Source organism: Manis javanica, chromosome 2 (assembly GCF_040802235.1).
Source record: "Manis javanica isolate MJ-LG chromosome 2, MJ_LKY, whole genome shotgun sequence".
NCBI lineage: Eukaryota > Metazoa > Chordata > Mammalia > Pholidota > Manidae > Manis > Manis javanica.
Window position 1 is genome coordinate 184,780,100 of NC_133157.1, and position 17,614 is coordinate 184,797,713.

General features: G+C 35.2%; 1 protein-coding gene and 1 long non-coding RNA gene across 3 annotated transcripts in view; one reads left to right on the top strand and one right to left on the bottom strand.

Moving 5' to 3' along the window:
* The window catches only part of SPAG1 (sperm associated antigen 1), a 65,513-nt gene that overhangs the window by 18,575 nt on the left and 29,324 nt on the right, over positions 1 to 17,614 (top strand). For both annotated transcript variants that reach the window (XR_012128336.1, XM_073229892.1), the window contains exons 8-10: positions 688 to 818; positions 3,589 to 3,695; positions 6,890 to 7,040. Coding sequence is in view for 1 of the 2 variants with exons in the window: in XM_073229892.1 (XP_073085993.1) it covers positions 688 to 818; positions 3,589 to 3,695; positions 6,890 to 7,040 (389 nt within the window). In the remaining variant the exon portion in view is untranslated. The remainder of the gene's footprint in view (positions 1 to 687; positions 819 to 3,588; positions 3,696 to 6,889; positions 7,041 to 17,614) is intronic.
* Positions 673 to 3,573, bottom strand: LOC140847968 (uncharacterized). The gene is made up of 3 exons (XR_012128337.1): positions 3,284 to 3,573; positions 1,147 to 1,253; positions 673 to 803 (listed from the first exon to the last, which is right to left on the bottom strand). It is a non-coding gene; the product is annotated as an uncharacterized lncRNA (long non-coding RNA).

The following is a 17,614-nucleotide window of genomic DNA, read 5'->3' on the forward strand; positions in this document are numbered from 1 at the left end:
AGGAAATTATCCCCAAGCAGTTAAAAAATTGTGTTTGATATTTGACATTAACTAAACTGTTTTGTTTTGTTTTTAGCAAATCTATGGTGTTTAAAATACTATGCCACATATAAAACCAGAGGCAACATTAAACGTCTCAAATGGATATTTAAATATTTAAATGTTGATTTAGTATGCCTATGGAACTCTATTTTGTTACTTTTGATAATACAGTATATATTAGTTTGCTAGGGCTGCCATAACAAAGTACCACAGATTGAGCAGCTTAAATAGCAGAAATTTATTTTTCATAGTTGTGGAGGCTGGAAGTCTGAGATCAAGGTGTCATCTGGGTCACTTTCTCCTGAGGCCTTTCTCGTTGGCTTCCAGATGGCCATCATTGTGTCCTCAAGTGGTCTTCTATATGTGTCAGTGTTCTAATCTCCTCTTCTTATACAGAAGCCAGTCATAATGGAGGGCCCTCCCTCAGGACCTCATTTTAACCTAATCATCTTTTTAGACTATCTCCAAATATAGTTACATTCTGAGGCACTTCAGAATGTAGGGGGTTGGGGTTTCAATATATGAATTTTGGTAGATGCAATTCTGTCCATAACGGGCTATAATTGTTTTACTTACAACTTCAGCTGAGTTTCTCTCTTATGTTTCCCTCGGGTCTGCTGTTGCCAATAAATGTCTTTTTTATAGGAGCATATCAGTGCTTCCTACTATAGTGGCCTACAACAACCGTGCTCAAGCAGAAATCAAACTACAGAACTGGAACAGTGCTTTTCAGGATTGTGAAAAGGTCTTAGAGTTAGAACCTGGAAATGTAAAAGGTAAAAATATTCATAGAATGCTTTTAAATTTACAGTGGAATCTGTTAAAGACCATTTGTAGACACTCATTATATTTACACTAAAACTATTTCAAATAAGCTCAGATTTCTAAGTGTGAATCATTACCTTCATAAAATTATTTTTAGCATCAAGTTAAATTTAAATTTAAGTCCCTGATTTACACTGAAGTAGCTAATAATCATAGATAATTAAATCATCGGTATGTAAGTTTTTAAAAGAAGTATTTCAACCATGCATTTGAACTGTGGAGTTTTTTTTTCTTTAAAATTTTTTTATCATGATAAAATACATATAACATAAAACTTACCATCTTAATCATTTTTAGGTGTGTATAGTTCAGTGGTATTCTGTACATTCATATTGTTGCACAGACATCACTTCCATCCATCTCCGGAACATTTTTCATCTTTCAAACTGAAATTATACCCGTTAAACAACAACTCTCTATTTTCCCTCCCACCACCGGCTTTCAGTAACCACCATTCTACTTTGTCTCTAAGATTTTACCTTCTAGGTACTTCATACAAGTAGAATCATACAATATTAATCTTTTTGTTACTGACATATTGAACGGTGTCTTTTTACCCAAAAAATATTTGATTAAAATTTCTGATATTTATTAACATAATAGAATAACCCCACACCAGAGAGCTCTAGAACTTTCTACCAGTGGCTTTGTCAGCATTTCCACCTATGGATGTCCACAGACATTTTAAATTAAACATGTTCAAAACCAACTACATCTTTCTACCAAAATCTGTACTCTGTCCTGATTTCCTGTCCTGATTTCCTGTCTCAGTGATGCAAGTCAGACTCCACTCTCCTTTTCTGTTTCAAGAAGGAGTCTTTCCAAGAGGGAGGGACATAAATTATAATAGACTCATTCTAGTATTTCTTTAAATATTAGTGAATTCAGATAAATATGAGCACTTCCTTTTATTTCTTCATATGGAGTGTACCCTTTTGTGCCTACAAACATGGATGTGCTGAGAGGGGAATCCTGATGAATCAGCCCTGATGTCATACTGCTCCCCTTCACCAGTAAAGTCCCTCCTATGCCTGTATTTTGTCTCTGGCACAGAGTATCAGTGGGTTCCAATCCTAGGAGATTGGAAAAAGTTTTGCAAATCTCTTAATAGGGTCACATCACCACTGTGCCAGGTCCTCTGCCAAGGGCTTTACATGTATTAACTCTGTTAATTTTCACAACAGCTCAGTAGAGGTGCAGATATTATTATTAGCATACTCATTTTACAGAAGAGGAAACTGAAGCATAGAAAGGTTAAGCAGCTCACCCAAGATCACACAGTTAGCAAATGGCAGAGCCAGGACTGGACAACAGACTCCAGAACCTACATTCAACCACTATGCTATTCTTCTGCCACTAGAATGGACTCATGTTTTCTTTCTTCCTTGTGTGAGTAATTTCTTAAGCACCAGAATTTCAGTACTTAAAAAACAAATTTGACAGAGATAAATCTAGTATTGAGTATGGCCATAAAACATTAAGAAGTCTGTGTTTGCTCAAGTAAATAAGTAGCTTCCTTTAAAACTTCATTTTTTACTCAAAGGATAATTTTTCTAAATGTAATTGTTCTAATTGTTCTAAGAATTCCATCCTGTAACAGAAAAAAAATATTAGTAGAAAAATTGGTGAAATCCAAATAAAGCCTGTAGGTAGTTAATAGTATTGTACCAATGTTATTTCTTAGTTTTTGGGAAATATACCATAGTTACGTAATTTGTTAGTATGAGGAAGAGCTGGGTGAAGGTTTATGAGAACTCTATTATTTTTGCAAATTTTTTGTAAATCTAAAACTATTTCCAAAAAAGTAAGTTTAAAAAATGATGATTGTTATATCATACTTCTTTATGGACATTGCCTTCTGAAATCTGAGTAATAATAGTAGTAGCTAAACTTATACTTAAGTGTAGTGATACAATTTTGATTAAACTTATGACAAAATAATTTATTCTTTAGATTTTCATGGCTCATTCTAAGACTAAAACAAAATTGGTCAAATTTATGTTTTAGAAATAGTATATTAAAATATCAGGTATAAATTTCTCACTTTTCAGAAATATGAAGTCTGATTCTTTTCAAAATAATGACGTACTACATAAAGTTCTCTCATTATATAATGTATAATGATGGGAATATAAAGGCACTCATTATCATTAGCAAATAATTATCAAATTATATGTTGAAACCTATGAAAAATTGGATGCAAATCACCAAAGTGCTTTATTTCTGAACCTAGATGATTTAATCATCAGGATTTTCTTAGTTCCCTGTATCAATAACTTCAGTAACATCCTGATCATTCATATTCTGTGCCAGATGCTGGTCAGTAATACATTAAATTTGAATAAAGGATTTTCCAAGTTTTCATAAAGTGGCAGAATAATACTAGTGGTAATTATAAGGAAGAACATGTTATTACCCAGTGCAGAGCTTCCCGATATTGCAATACAGTGTGGTGCCTCTGAAGGGTTGAGGTATGGAGTCTCCCAGCTCTTGGAGGGGCTGAGGGCCTGGGACTGTTTGACGACCAGGTGGCTGGAAGGCACCCAGTTCCTGGTGCAGCTTCTTCTGTTTACCTCAGCAATATAAAAGTGGATATAGTTAAGCTTTGCACATTTACATCCTAAACTATTCTCTGCTACTTATATTCTTCCACTTGAAAAATGTGTTACAACCATGATGCCATATGTTAAAATATATAACTTTTATTTTGGTAATTTTCAGCTCTTCTGCGCCGTGCCACTACCTATAAACATCAAAACAAGCTCCAGGAAGCTATAGAAGATTTGAGTAAAGTGCTGGATGTTGAACCTGATAATGAGTTGGCCAAAGTAAGTACAGAAAGTGACTCCTCGCTTAATTCCATAGTTTGGTATTGCTGTTTTGATGTTAAAATGATACCAATCTTGCTGGATAAATGATGTTGAGAATTAGGTCACACCTTTAAAATGTAGGTATATCTCAGACACCCTGAAGTGTTAACATCTATTTGAAGTGGAAGAAATCAGGCTCTTAAATTGTCCAAAACTATAAACCTACTCTTCATGGATGAATATTTATTTATTTATTATTTAGATATAAGAGTACATGGTAAGCTTAGAATCATTAATAGCATGTGCTGCCCAACTGATGAGACTGACTCAGATATACATTTGGGGGACCTGTTTTAAGGCCTAAAGAGTACAGGTAAGTGTTGAGAACTCTAAAGAGTGTAAGACTTTATCCTTCTTGAAAATCAACAAGGTGACCTAGCAGAAGGTATAAGACTTCAGGGTCAGACACAAAGGACTATGATACTCATAGTATAGCAAGCCAGTGAGCTTCAAATTCATGTGAATTCTCCTGGGCTCCAAGTCCCATGGGGGTGGCACAGAGTGGCCCAGACAGATGTGGCACACTCAGTGGGTTTGTATCATGGCTGAGGAATTCCAAATATAGGAAACCTCGTCTCTGATAATGGGATACAAGCAATCCTGCTCACATTTGTGCTCTGGAGGAAAGCAATTTTACTGGAGAGCAAACAAACTGGCTCTCCCCTCTGAAGGGAAATCCTATCTCTATTTCCTAAGGCTGTTCTCAGTACAGATTCCTTAAAAAGAGTCTAGAACAAAGGTTGTTTAATGTCTCTGCTCACAATATATTCAAAAATGTGAGAAACTCATGGAGATCTCTCTTCTAACAGTACAATGGTGTGCAAGTTGTACTATTTCCACATACACCTGCTGGGGGTTACCTATCTCATTCTGAGGAGCCACTAATATCCCCAGTCTGTCTGCTGCATCTGTCAAGTCACTGTTTCAGTGGATTAGGAATGCAGCTTTTCCCCATAGTATTTCCTTTTTATAATGGTATATTTATTGAAAAGTTGATGTAACAATATCCCAAAAGAAAAAATTTTAAATAAGGGAAACCTTTAATTTCACTACCCAATACAATTTTAGGTTTACATATTAACTTTTAGGCCTTAGCCAATGCATTTTTATCTTAACCATATGCAAAGGTTAACACAAAATGGATCATATACCTTAATGTAAAACCTGAAATATAAACATTCTAAAATAAAATTTAGGAGAATATCTTTATGACCTTGGATTAGACAAGTACTCCTTAGATATGACACAGGGGCACCATCCATAAAAGAGAAAGGAGACAAGTTGGATATCATCAAAATTAAATACTTTTGCTCACTGGAAGACACCATCAGAAGAATAAGAAGACAAGCCACAGACCAGGAGGAAATATTTGCAAATTGTATATTCAACAAAGAACTTGCATCAGAACTACATAGACAGACCTCAACTTAGGATGGTTTGACTTATGAGGTTTTCACTTTACAATGGTGCAAAAGTGATACACATTCAGTAGAAACCACATTTCAAGTTTTGAATGTGGACCTTTTCCCAGGATAGCAAAATGCAGTACTTTATGCTGCACAGTGGTAGTGAGGTGCAGCTCCTGATCGGCCACATGGTCAGGTGGGTAAACAACCAGTACATCTGCAACCATTCTGTGCCCATATGACTATTGTTTTACTTTCAGTACAGTAGTCAATAAATTGCATAAGATATTCAACATTTTATTATAAGATAGGCTTTTTGTTAGATGATTTTGCCCAGCTGTAAGCTAATGTAAGTGTTCTGAACATTATTGAAGTTAGGCTAAGCTAAGCTATGATGTTCAGTAGGTTCAGTGTATTAAATGCTTTTTCAGCTTAGGTTATTTTTAATTCATAATGGGCTTATCAGGACTAACCCCATAGTAAGTCAAGGAAGATCTATATAAAAAACCTCCCAAAATTCAATAAAAAGAAAACAAACAGGCAATTAAAAAAATAAGCAAAATATTTGGTCAGACTCCTCACCAAAAGAGATATGCAAATGGAAAATAAGCACATGAAAAGATGGTCAAGGTCATTCATCACTAGGGAAATGTAAGTTAAAACCACAAGAGTTGCAAACCTGTTAGAATAGGTAAAATGAAAAAGTTTGTTCATACCAAGTAGTGGTGGGGATGTGGAAGAACTGAAACTCTTAGGAATATAAAATGATACCACCCTTTTGGAAAATAGGTTGGTGATTTCTTAAAAAGTTGAACATGAAATCATAAACCTACCACATGATCCAGCCATTCCACTCCTACTTATTTAAGCAAGATAGTTGCTAGTGTATGTCCATACAAAGATTTATCCATGACTATTCATAATGGGTTTATTTGTAATCCAAAAAACTAAACACAGCCTAAAATGTCCTTCAACAGGTGAATGGGTAAAGAAAACTTGTGTTACATCTATAAATAGAATACTTTCAGCAATAAAAAGGAATTAACTGATAGATACACACAACAACGTGGATGAATTTCAAAATAATTATGCCGAGTGAAAGAAGCCAGGCAAAGAGTACATACAGCATTATTCTGTTACATATAAAATCCTATAAAATGCAAACTAACCTAACATGGTAGAAGGAACAGTGGTTGTACAGAGAGGCAAAAGGGAGATAAAACAAAGAGACAAGAAGAAACTTTGGGGAATGAGGGGTATATATTTATTTTGTGAAAGCCTATCAACTTCTGCATTTAAAGAATGTACAGTTTGTCAATTATACCTCAGTAAGGGAGGGAAGGAAAATAGCTTGATATATTTTTTTCATTCTAGTTGGCATAAAATATTAACTTCTAACATTACTTTAAAAATGCATATGTAGCATGATTTATATAAAACTGTGCATCTATGTGTATATATATGTATATAAGCACATAACTGGAAGATGATCATCAGAATGTCAGTAGTATTACCTGAGTGGCAGGATTCCAGATTTTTTTTATAGTTGTTATGCTTTAAGTTTTTCCAGTGGACATGGATGACTATGAGCAATGAAGCTGAAAAAGAAAGAAAACAGATCACCATAAAAAGCCATATCATAGATATCTTTATTAACTTTTTAATATCTTCATATTCTTACCTGAAAGAATGGTTATTTTTTTATTAAAGGAAAACATTTTCCTTAACATAGTGATTATGTTGCAGAAAACCTTGGCAGAGGTTGAAAGAGATCTGAAAAATTCTGAACCTGCATCCAAGACTCAAACCAAAGCAAGAAGGATGGTTATTCAGGAAGTAGAAAACTTGGAAGATGAAGATGGAAAGGACAATTGGGGAAAAGAAAAGGGCAGTGGAGGTAAGAGTAAACCAACTTCTCTTTTTCTGGTTAAGCAAAACACTACTTTTTTATAGGATGCACTGGCTCAAATTTTGTAGGTAAGTATCAAAATTCTTAGTCTACTGAAATTTTCTAACTTAATCTTCTAAATCCACAAGCAAATTTCTTCATAATCTTTTTCTTAGTGTGGCTCATCATTTTCTTAAATACAGTCTTCCACAACCACTTTTCTTCTTAACCTGGCACCTTTCTCTAGTGTTCAGTTTGTTTCCTGATTATCACCTTTAAATGCAAATATCTGTATCTGTGTGAAGCCAGCCATTTACAAGTTAACCTTAAATCTCTCTCTTAGATGATTTTGTATGTATCTACTTGGTTGCAAACAATGGTATTGGCTACAGAGGAGCTATAGGTCTAAAATGAATGCATTGTCGGAAAATTGCTGTGTGTTCCTCCCCAAAAGAATTTTTTAATATGCAAAATAAATAAGTCTAATTTTACTTTTTATATAATTAAAAAAAGAATCTCGATTAAATAAAGATTCATATTCATAATATAAAACAACAGTTACATCAGCTTAATGGGGAAGATCTGCATACTCCCTTGACAAGGGAGAAAAAGACTTTCACCCCTTCTTAAGAGCCCTGGAACAATGAAGGGGAAAATATCAATTTTGGAAATTATTCAAGGTAAAAATCAACTTGTAAGTAATTTTGAGAGAGAAATACTCAACTTAAAAAAATTTTTTTAACTTTTTTTTTACTGTAAAATATACAGCTCAAGGTAAAATATGAACAGTTCAGATAGAGTTAAGACCTTGGTTAGATATGACTTTGCAAATATTTTTTTCCCTGTCTATAGCTTTTTTTATTCTTTTAATAGTGTCTTTCACAGAATAAAGGTTTTTCATTTTGTTGGAGTCCAATTTCTCAAAAATGTTTAATGGACCTTGTTTTTGGTATTCTAAGAATACTTTGCCTAGCCCAAAGTCATGAAGATTTTCTCCTATGTTTTCTTTGAGGAATTTTATAGTTTTATATTTTACATTTAGATATATATCCATTCTGAGTTAATTTTGGAATGAAGTATAAGGATTAGATTATCTCATTTCTTTGGTATATGGATGTCCAATTGTTCCAAGACCATTTGTTGAAAATTTTCTATACCCCTTTGAATTGCCTTTGCACCTTTGAGAAAAGTCAATTGGCCATATTTACGTGGCCAATAGAATCTAATTCTGGCCTCAGTTCTTTTCCATTGGCCCGTGTGTCTATCCTTTCACCAATACACACTGTATTAATTAATGTAGCTTTATAGTAAGTCTTAAATTCAGGTAGTGTGATTCCTTCAACTTTATTCTTCTTTTTCAAAATTGACTATTCTACTTCCATTGCCTTTCCACATAGTTTAAATTTTCTTCTAATTTTATTTTTCATGGTCCACATTCCTCCCATTTTGCTTAATATTCAGGTATGTTTCATTACATTAAATCACTAAAAAAAAATGACATACATTTGATGACTATTCTACCATGAGTCTCTTTGTTATATTACTAAAACTTAGATTTCTACTCACTGCAAAACCACAGGGGATTTTCCTCAATATTTCATTATAATATACAGAGTATAGTAATTGGATAGCAAATATGAAATAGTTAAATCAGTTTTTCTATATGTAAAAAAAGTCATACTGGAAATTTGACCAGAACTGCATTGGATTTATTGACCAATCTGGGGGAAAAATGACAACAGGCAGCAGGACAAGTGTTTAAATTGATGAAAGAAAGAACTGTCAACCCAAAATTCTATATTCAGCAAAAATAGCCTTCAGAAATAAAGGCAATAAACAGGAAAGGGCTAATCATTAAAAAATCAATAGTACGACTTTTGTGATTACAAATCTGAATCAGGATTGTTGTAGTGTAATATTTGCACTCAGATCTTCAAGCCAGCCAGTACTTTAAGAGAACTATTTCTGATCCTGTCATTCATGCCCCACAATAATTACTTTTTGATTAGGGAATATATAAAAATAAGATTCAGAGGAAAAAAATGATAGGAGAAATGTAAAATTTAAGACCAGTTAGTCCCCTTTTATCAGGAAAGCAAATCAAGATTAGCTGAAATAAATGTCTGGAAGCTTAGAGTACACCTTCTAAGATGAAATAAAATCAGTAGAACTACTTTGTGCTCACCTCTACCAAGTTCCATTGTTAGATGACATGTAAAAAGAAGTTCTGGAGCCTTGGACAAGTTAGGAGAAATCCAAGTCACTTTTAGGAAAATAATGTTAATGCCCTGAGGGAGGTTATCGCATTGGAATCTTTACATATGGTTCCCCATGCTCCCACATTCCAAGAAAGAATTCTTAGTCATTATGGGATATGATCCAAGGAGTCCTTAAGACCTTGGAAAAATGCAGCAATTAGTATTTTGTAACTTTGACTGATAATGATGCTCCTTAATGAGCTCCTCTTAGGTTGGCCAAGTCCAGTTCATCCAGACTGAGGTATAACATAACCAGTGTTTTAATTTAACAGCTGACAATAATTGAGCACCTGACGTGTATCAAGTACTTGGATAAGACAATGGATAGGTTTTCTTTACCTGTCCTTCTGTAGACTACTATGAAGAAATACCTGCCTATCTGCCAAGCTGATGAGGTATGGAAATTTAACTTCATAGGCTTTCATAGAAACTCCCTATTTGTGTTTTCCTTCCCTAGGAGAGAGTATTTAGAAGTGGCCATCAACCTGTAGCTGTCAGAGACTAGTATTTATTCTATCTCCGTACAGAGTCTGTGAGAAGAAAGTAAGCATGTAGTCTCTCTTGTAGTGCTGTTGCTTATTCCCCACTTAAAAATGAAATATAAGAAAATTAAAAGTCACTTACAAACAAAAGAATAAAATAAGATATTTCTCTTGTCCTAGAATTGGCAGGATCAGAGGGTAGAAAAGTGGAGATTACAAAGAGTTAAAACAATAAACAAAAATCATGAAGATAAAGGTAAATGATTTGATTACATAAAAATGAAAAACCATAAGTGAGATACCATGTAAAAATTAAAAGGCAAATGACAAACTAGGAAAAAATGGCAAGGGGTTGACAACCTTATAATATGAAAAACTTTTACAAAACAGAACAAGTTAAAGAGCCCAGTACTAAAAGGAACAGAACATGAAAACAAATAAATCACCAATGAAATTAAATGATAAATAAAAATTGTATTGCTAATAAAAAATGAAAATTAAATATAGATTCTTTTTTTCTCCCATCAAACTGGCTAAGATGCAGAGGATGGGGGTAGGTATGGGGAGAGGAGAAAGTATGCTTTGTGGTCAAGGTTAACATGAAATAAACAATCTTTTTTAAAAATTGAGCTCTAATTCGTATGTCATAAAATTCATCCTTTTCAAATTCAGTGAATTTTAGTATATTCACAAGATTGTGCAACCATTATCACTGCTTAATTTCAGAATATTTTTATCATCACAAAAAGAAATCCCATAACCATTAGCAATCACTCCAGTCTCTCCTTCCCCTGGCAACCACTAATCTACTTTCTGTCTCTATTGATTTACCAATTCTGATGTCTCATATAAGTGGAATCATACAATATGTGGCCTTTTGTGTTGGGCTTTCATTTACCATAATGTTTTCAAGGTTCATACATGTTGCAGCATGTATTAGACTTTATTCCTTTTTTATGAATAAATAATATTCCATTGCATGGATAATTCCATGTTTTCTTTATCCATTCACCAGTTGATGGACATTTGGGTTGTTTCCACTTTGTGGTTATTATGAATAATGCTGCCATGAAATTCATGTATAAATTTTCTTATGTGTGTGTATGAACATGTTTTTAATTTTCTTGGGTATATACCTAGAAGTGGAATGCTGGACTATATGGTAACTCATATGTTTAACTTCTTGAGGAACTGCCAAACTGTTTTCCAAAGTGGCTATATCACTTTATATTTCCACCAGCAATATATGAAGATTCTAATTTCTCAAATTCTTGCAAACACTTGTTATAGCTTGCCTTTTTTATTATAGCCATCCTACTGGTTGTGGAGCAGTAATTTCTTATGGTTTTGATTGTATTTCCCTAATGACTTACTATGTCGACCATCTTTTCATGTGTTTATTAGCTATTTGTATATCTTTTTTGAAATGTTTATTCAAGTCCTTTCCCATTTAAAAATTAGGCTGTCATTTAACTGTTGCATTGTAAGTGTTCTTTATATATTCTATCAGATATATGATTTGCACATAATTTCTTCCATTCTCTGGGTTGTCTTTACTTTCTTGATAAATACCCTTTGATGCACAAAAGTTTTTAATTTTGATGAAGTGAAGTTTATCTGTTTTTCTTTTGTTGCTCATGCCTTTTTTTTTGTAGATAATTATTTTTTATTGAAGGGTAGTTGACACACAGTATTACATTAGTTTCAGGTGAGGTGTACAACTGAGGTAAATAAACAGTGATTTAACATTTATATACATGATAATTCTAGCTACCAGCTATCAACATACAAAGTTGTTAACAATATTTTGACTATATTCCTTATGCTATACATTACATCCTGGTTACTTATTTATTTTACAATTGGAAGTCTGTACTTTTTTTTTTTTTGAGAGGGCATCTCTCATATTTATTGATCAAATGGTTGTTAACAACAATAAAAATAAAATTCTGTATAGGGGGGTCAATGCTCAATGCACAATCATTTATCCACCCCAAGCCTAATTTTCGTCAGTCTCCAATCTTCTGAAGCATAACGAACAAGTTCTTACATGGAGAACAAATTCTTACATAGTGAATAAGTTACATGGTGAACAGTGCAAGGGCAGTCATCACAGAAACTTTCAGTTTTGCTCATGCATTATGAACTATAAACAATCAGTTCAAATATTAATATTCGTTTGATTTTTATACTTGATTTATATGTGGATACCACATTTCTCTCTTTATTATTATTTTTAATAAAATGCTGAAGTGGTAGGTGGATGCAAGATAAAGGTAGAAAACATAGTTTAGTGTTGTAAGAGAGCAAATGTAGATGATCAGGTGTGTGCCTGTAGACTATGTGTTAATCCAAGCTAGGCAAGGGCAATAAAACATCCACGGATGCAGAAGATTTCTCTCAGAAGAGGGGGGGGTGAGGTTCTAAGCCTCACCTCTGTTGATACCCAGTTTCTCACCTGATGGCCCCCCTGCGACTGTGCCTGTCTTAGTTCGTTCCTCCCTTGAGGAATCTTACCTGTCTCCGGCTAACCAGTCATCTTCCGGGGCCATACAGGGAAATCTAAAGTTGGTAAGGGAGAGAGAAGCCTTATTGTTTGAAAAGGTTAGCTTTTTACTTCTTTGCGGATTTATGCCCTGTGGCTTCTATGCCCAGCATTTGTCTTGAGGTATCTTTACCACTTGGAGGAATTATGATACTCAGTAAATTTGATATGAGGCACGAATTCTATTTAAGGGTTGTAATTAGGAAGGAAGAAGAAAAGCTATAGAAGTAGCAGGCGGAAGAAAACATGGGAAGATTGATCATTTCTTTGACATATCTTCTTGTAGAGTAGCTTCAGCATGTATAGGCTTTAAACTACTAATTAAATTGCACACACACATTAACATAATAGGAGTACAGTTACATAACCAATGCAGACCTATAATTACCAGCCATCTCCAGTGAAACCAAGAAAACCAGTTAGGCACCTTAGGCATTTGTGAAAACTTATCTATGATATGGTGGATATTGTCCACCTGAACTTGAACAGTCTGAGAGAAATCAGACAAAATAAAACAACCCATTCCTGGGGACTGTTCACATCCCATATGTTTTTTTAACAGTAGATAGTCTGTAGTTGTAAGATTTTGGAGCGCTACAACTTGCACTTCTCCTAATTCTTGGTTGAGTTCCAACAGTATAGATCCAGTCAAATTTGTTGTTTTATTGTATGCACAGGCCAGCTTAGATATCTCCTTCTTCATTCCCATGGCAAGTCCAGGAACCAATGGGATGAGTGCATCTACAGCTGTAGCAGCGCGTGGATCTTTGTTAGGGTTTTTTGATGATCATCTTCTGGTATGAGTCTTCCAGAGAGTGCTGATGTTGGAAGTTCTTCTTCATATCGTATCTTAGTTCATTTTCTGGGTAGCCAAATTAGGCTTTGATCCTCTGTATAAACACAAACCTTTTACCTACACTTTTATATGCCCTTTATACCATTGTGTAGAACTCATTGGAGGTCACCACACAGGAACTGCTTTTTTTTTTTTTGTTATCATTAATCTACACTTACATGACAAATACTATGTTCACTAGGCTCTCCCCTATACCAGGTCCCCCCTATAAACCCCTTTACAGTCACTGTCAATCAGCATAACAAAATGTTGTAGAATCACTACTTGTCTTCTCTGTGTTGTACAGCCCTCCCCTTTCTCCCACCCGCCCATGCATGCTAATCTTAGTATCCCCCTTCTTCTTCCCCCCACTTATCCCTCCCTACCCACCCATCCTCCCCAGGCCCTTTCCCTTTGGTGCCTGTTAGTCCATTCTTGAGTTCTGTGATTCTGCTGCTGTTTTGTTCCTTCAGTTTTTCCTTTGTTTTTATACTCCACAGATGAGTGAAACCATTTGGTATCTGTCTTTCTCCGCTTGGCTTATTTCACTGAGCATCATACCCTCCAGCTCCATCCATGTTGCTGCAAATGGTAGGATTTGCCCTTTTCTTATGGCTGAGTAGTATTCCATTGTGTATATGTACCACATCTTCTTTATCCATTCATCTATCGATGGACATTTAGGTTGCTTCCAATTCTTGGCTATTGTAAATAGTGCTGCGATAAACATAGGGGTGCATCTGTCTTTCTCAAACTTGATTGCTGCATTCTTAGGGTAAATTCCTAGGAGTGGAATTCGTGGGTCAAATGGTAAGTCTGTTTTGAGCATTTTGATGTACCTCCATACTGCTTTCCACAATGGTTGAACTAATTTACATTCCCACCAGCAGTGTAGGAGGGTTCCCCTTTCTCCACAGCCTCGCCAACATTTGTTGTTGTTTGTCTTTTGGATGGCAGCCATCCTTACTGGTGTGAGGTGATACCTCATTGTAGTCTTAATTTGCATTTCTCTGATAATTAGTGATGTGGAGCATCTTTTCATGTGTCTGTTGGCCATTTGTATTTCTTTTTTAGAGAACTGTCTATTCCGTTCCTCTGCCCATTTTTTAATTGGGTTATTTGTTTTTTGTTTGTTGAGGCATGTGAGCTCTTTATATATTCTGGATGTGAAGCCTTTATCAGATCTGTCATTTACAAATATATTCTCATTACAAATATATTCTCCCATACTGTAGGACTCCATTTTGTTCTATTGATGGTGTCCTTTGCTGTACAGAAGCTTTTCAGCTTAATATAGTCACACTTGTTCATTTTTGCTGTTGTTTTCCTTGCCCGGGGAGATATGTTCAAGAAGAGGTCACTCGTGTTTATGTCTAAGAGGTTTTTGCCTATGTTTTTTTCCAAGAGTTTAATGATTTCATGACTTACATTCAGGTCTTTGATCCATTTTGAGTTTACTTTTGTATATGGGGTTAGACAATGGTCCAGTTTCATTCTCCTACATGTAGCTGTCCAGTTTTGCCAGCACCATCTGTTGAAGAGACTGTCATTTCGCCATTGCATGTCCATGGCTCCTTTATCAAATATTAATTGACCATATATGTCTGGGTTAATGTCTGGATTCTCTAGTCTGTTCCATTGGTCTGTGGCTCTGTTCTGTGGCTCTGTTCTTGTGCCAGTACCAAATTGTCTTGATTACTATGGCTTTATAGTAGAGCTTGAAGTTGGGGAGTGAGATCCCCCCTACTATATTCTTCTTTCTCAGGATTGCTTTGGCTATTCGGGGTCTTTGGTGTTTCCATATGAATTTTTGAATTATTTGTTCCAGTTCATTGAAGAATGTTGCTGGTAGTTTCATAGGCATTGCATCAAATCTGTATATTGCTTTGGGCAGGATGGCCATTTTGACGATACTAATTCTTGCTAGCCACGAGCATGGGATGAATTTCCATCTGTTAGTGTCCCCTTTAATTTCTCTTAAGAGTGACTTGTAGTTTCAGAGTATAAGTCTTTCACTTCTTTGGTTAGGTTTATTCCTAGGTATTTTATTTTTTTGATGCAATTGTGAATGGAGTTGTTTTCCTGATTTCTCTTTCTGTGTGTTTATTTTGTTTCCTGCAACGTTGCTGTATTCCGATATCAGTTCTAGTAGTTTTGGGGTGGAGTATTTAGGGTTTTTTATATGCAGTATCATGTCATCTGCAAATAGTGACAGTTTAACTTCTTCCTTACCAATCTGGATTCCTTGTATTTCTTTGTTTTGTCTGATTGCCATGGCTAGGACCTGCAGTACTATGTTGAATAACAGTGGGGAGAGTGGGCATCCCTGTCTTGTTCCCGGTCTCAGAGGAAATGCTTTCAGCTTCTCGCTGTTCAGTATAATGTTGGCTGTGGGTTTATCATATATGGCCTTTATTATATTGAGGTACTTGCCCTCTATACCCATTTGCTGAGAGTTTTTATCATGAATGGATGTTGAATTTTGTTGAATGCTTTTTCAGCATCTATGGAGATGGTCATGTGGTTTTTGTCTTTCTTTTTTTGATGTGGTGGATGATGTTGATGGATTTTCGAATGCTGTACCATCCTTGCATCCCTGGGATGAATCCCACTTGGTCATGGTGTACAATCCTTTTGATGTATTTTTGAATTCAGTTTGCTAATATTTTATTGAGTATTTTTGCATCTACGTTCATCAGGGATATTGGTCTGTAGTTTTCTTTTTTGGTGGGGTCTTTGCCTGGTTTTGGTATCAGGGTGATGTTAGCTTCATAGAATGAGTTTGTGAGTATCCCCTCCTCTTCTATTTTTTGCAAAACTTTAAGGAGAATGGGTATTATGTCTTCCCTGTATGTCTGATAAAATTCTGAGGTGAATCCATCTGGCCTGGGGGTTTTGTTCTTTGGTAGTTTTTTGATTACCACTTCAATTTCATTGCTGGTAATTGGTCTGTTTAGATTTTCTGTTTCTTTCTGGGTCAGTCTTGGAAGGTTGTATTTTTCCAGGAAGTTGTCCATTTCTCCTAGGTTTCCCAGCTTGTTAGCATATAGGTTTTCATAGTACTCTCTAGTAATTCTTTGTATTTCTGTGGAGTCTGTCATGATTTTTCCTTTCTCGTTTCTGATACTGTTAATTTGTGTTGACTCTCTTTTATTCTTAATAAGTCTGGCTAGAGGCTTATCTATTTTGTTTATTTTCTCAAAGAACCAGCTTTTGGTTTCATTGATTTTTTCTATTGTTTTATTCTTCTCAATTTTATTTATTTCTTCTCTGATCTTTATTATGTCCCTCCTTCTGCTGACCTTAGGCCTCATTTGTCCTTCTTTTTCCAATTTCGATAATTGTGACATTAGACCATTCATTTGGGATTGTTCTTCCTTTTTTAAATATGCCTGGACTGCTATATACTTTCCTCGTAAGACTGCTTTTGCTGCGTGCCACAGAAGTTGGGGCTTTGTGTTGTTGTTGCCGTTTGTTTCCATATATTGCTGGATCTCCATTTTGATTTGGTCATTGATCCATTAATTATTTAGGAGCATGTTGTTAAGCCTCCATGTGTTTGTAAGCCTTTTTGCTTTCTTTGTACAGTTTCTTTCTAGTTTTATGCCTTTGTGGTCTGAAAAGTTGGTTGGTAGGATTTCAATCTTTTGGAATTTACTGAGGCTCTTTTTGTGGCCTAGTATGTGGTCTATTCTGGAGAATGTTCCATGTGCACTTGAGAAGAATGTGTATCCTGTTGCTTTTGGATGTAGAGTTCTGTAGATGTCTATTAGATCCATCTGTTCTAGTGTGTTGTTCAGTGCCTCTGTGTCCTTACTTATTTTCTGTCTGGTGGATCTGTCCTTTGGAGTGAGTGGTGTGTTGAAGTCTCCTAGAATGAATGCATTGCATTCTATTTCCTCCTTTAGTTCTGTTAGTATTTGTTTCAGATATGTTGGTGCTCCTGTATTGGGTGCATATATATTTATAATGGTTATATCCTCTTGTTGGACTGAGCCCTTTATCATTATGTAATGTCCTTCTTTGTCTTTTGTTACTTTCTTTATTTTGAAGTCTGTTTTGTCTGATACCAGAATTGCAACACCTGCTTTCTTCTCTCTGTTGTTTGCATGAAATATCTTTTTCCATCTCTTGACTTTAAGTTTGTGCATGTCTTTGGGTTTGAGGTGAGTCTCTTGTAAGCAGCATATGGATGGGTCTTGCTTTTTTATCCATTCTATTACTCTGTGTCTTTTGATTGGTGCATTCAGTCCATTTACATTTAGGGTGATTATTGAAAGGTATGTACTTATTGCCATTGCAGGCTTTAAGTTAGTGGTTACGAAAGGTTCAGGTTTAGCTTCTTTACTATCTTACTGTCTAACTTAACTCACTTGTTGAGCTATTATAAATGCAGTCTGATGATTCTTTATTTCTCTCCCTTCTTATTCCTCGTCCTCCCTTCTTCATATGTTGGGTGTTTT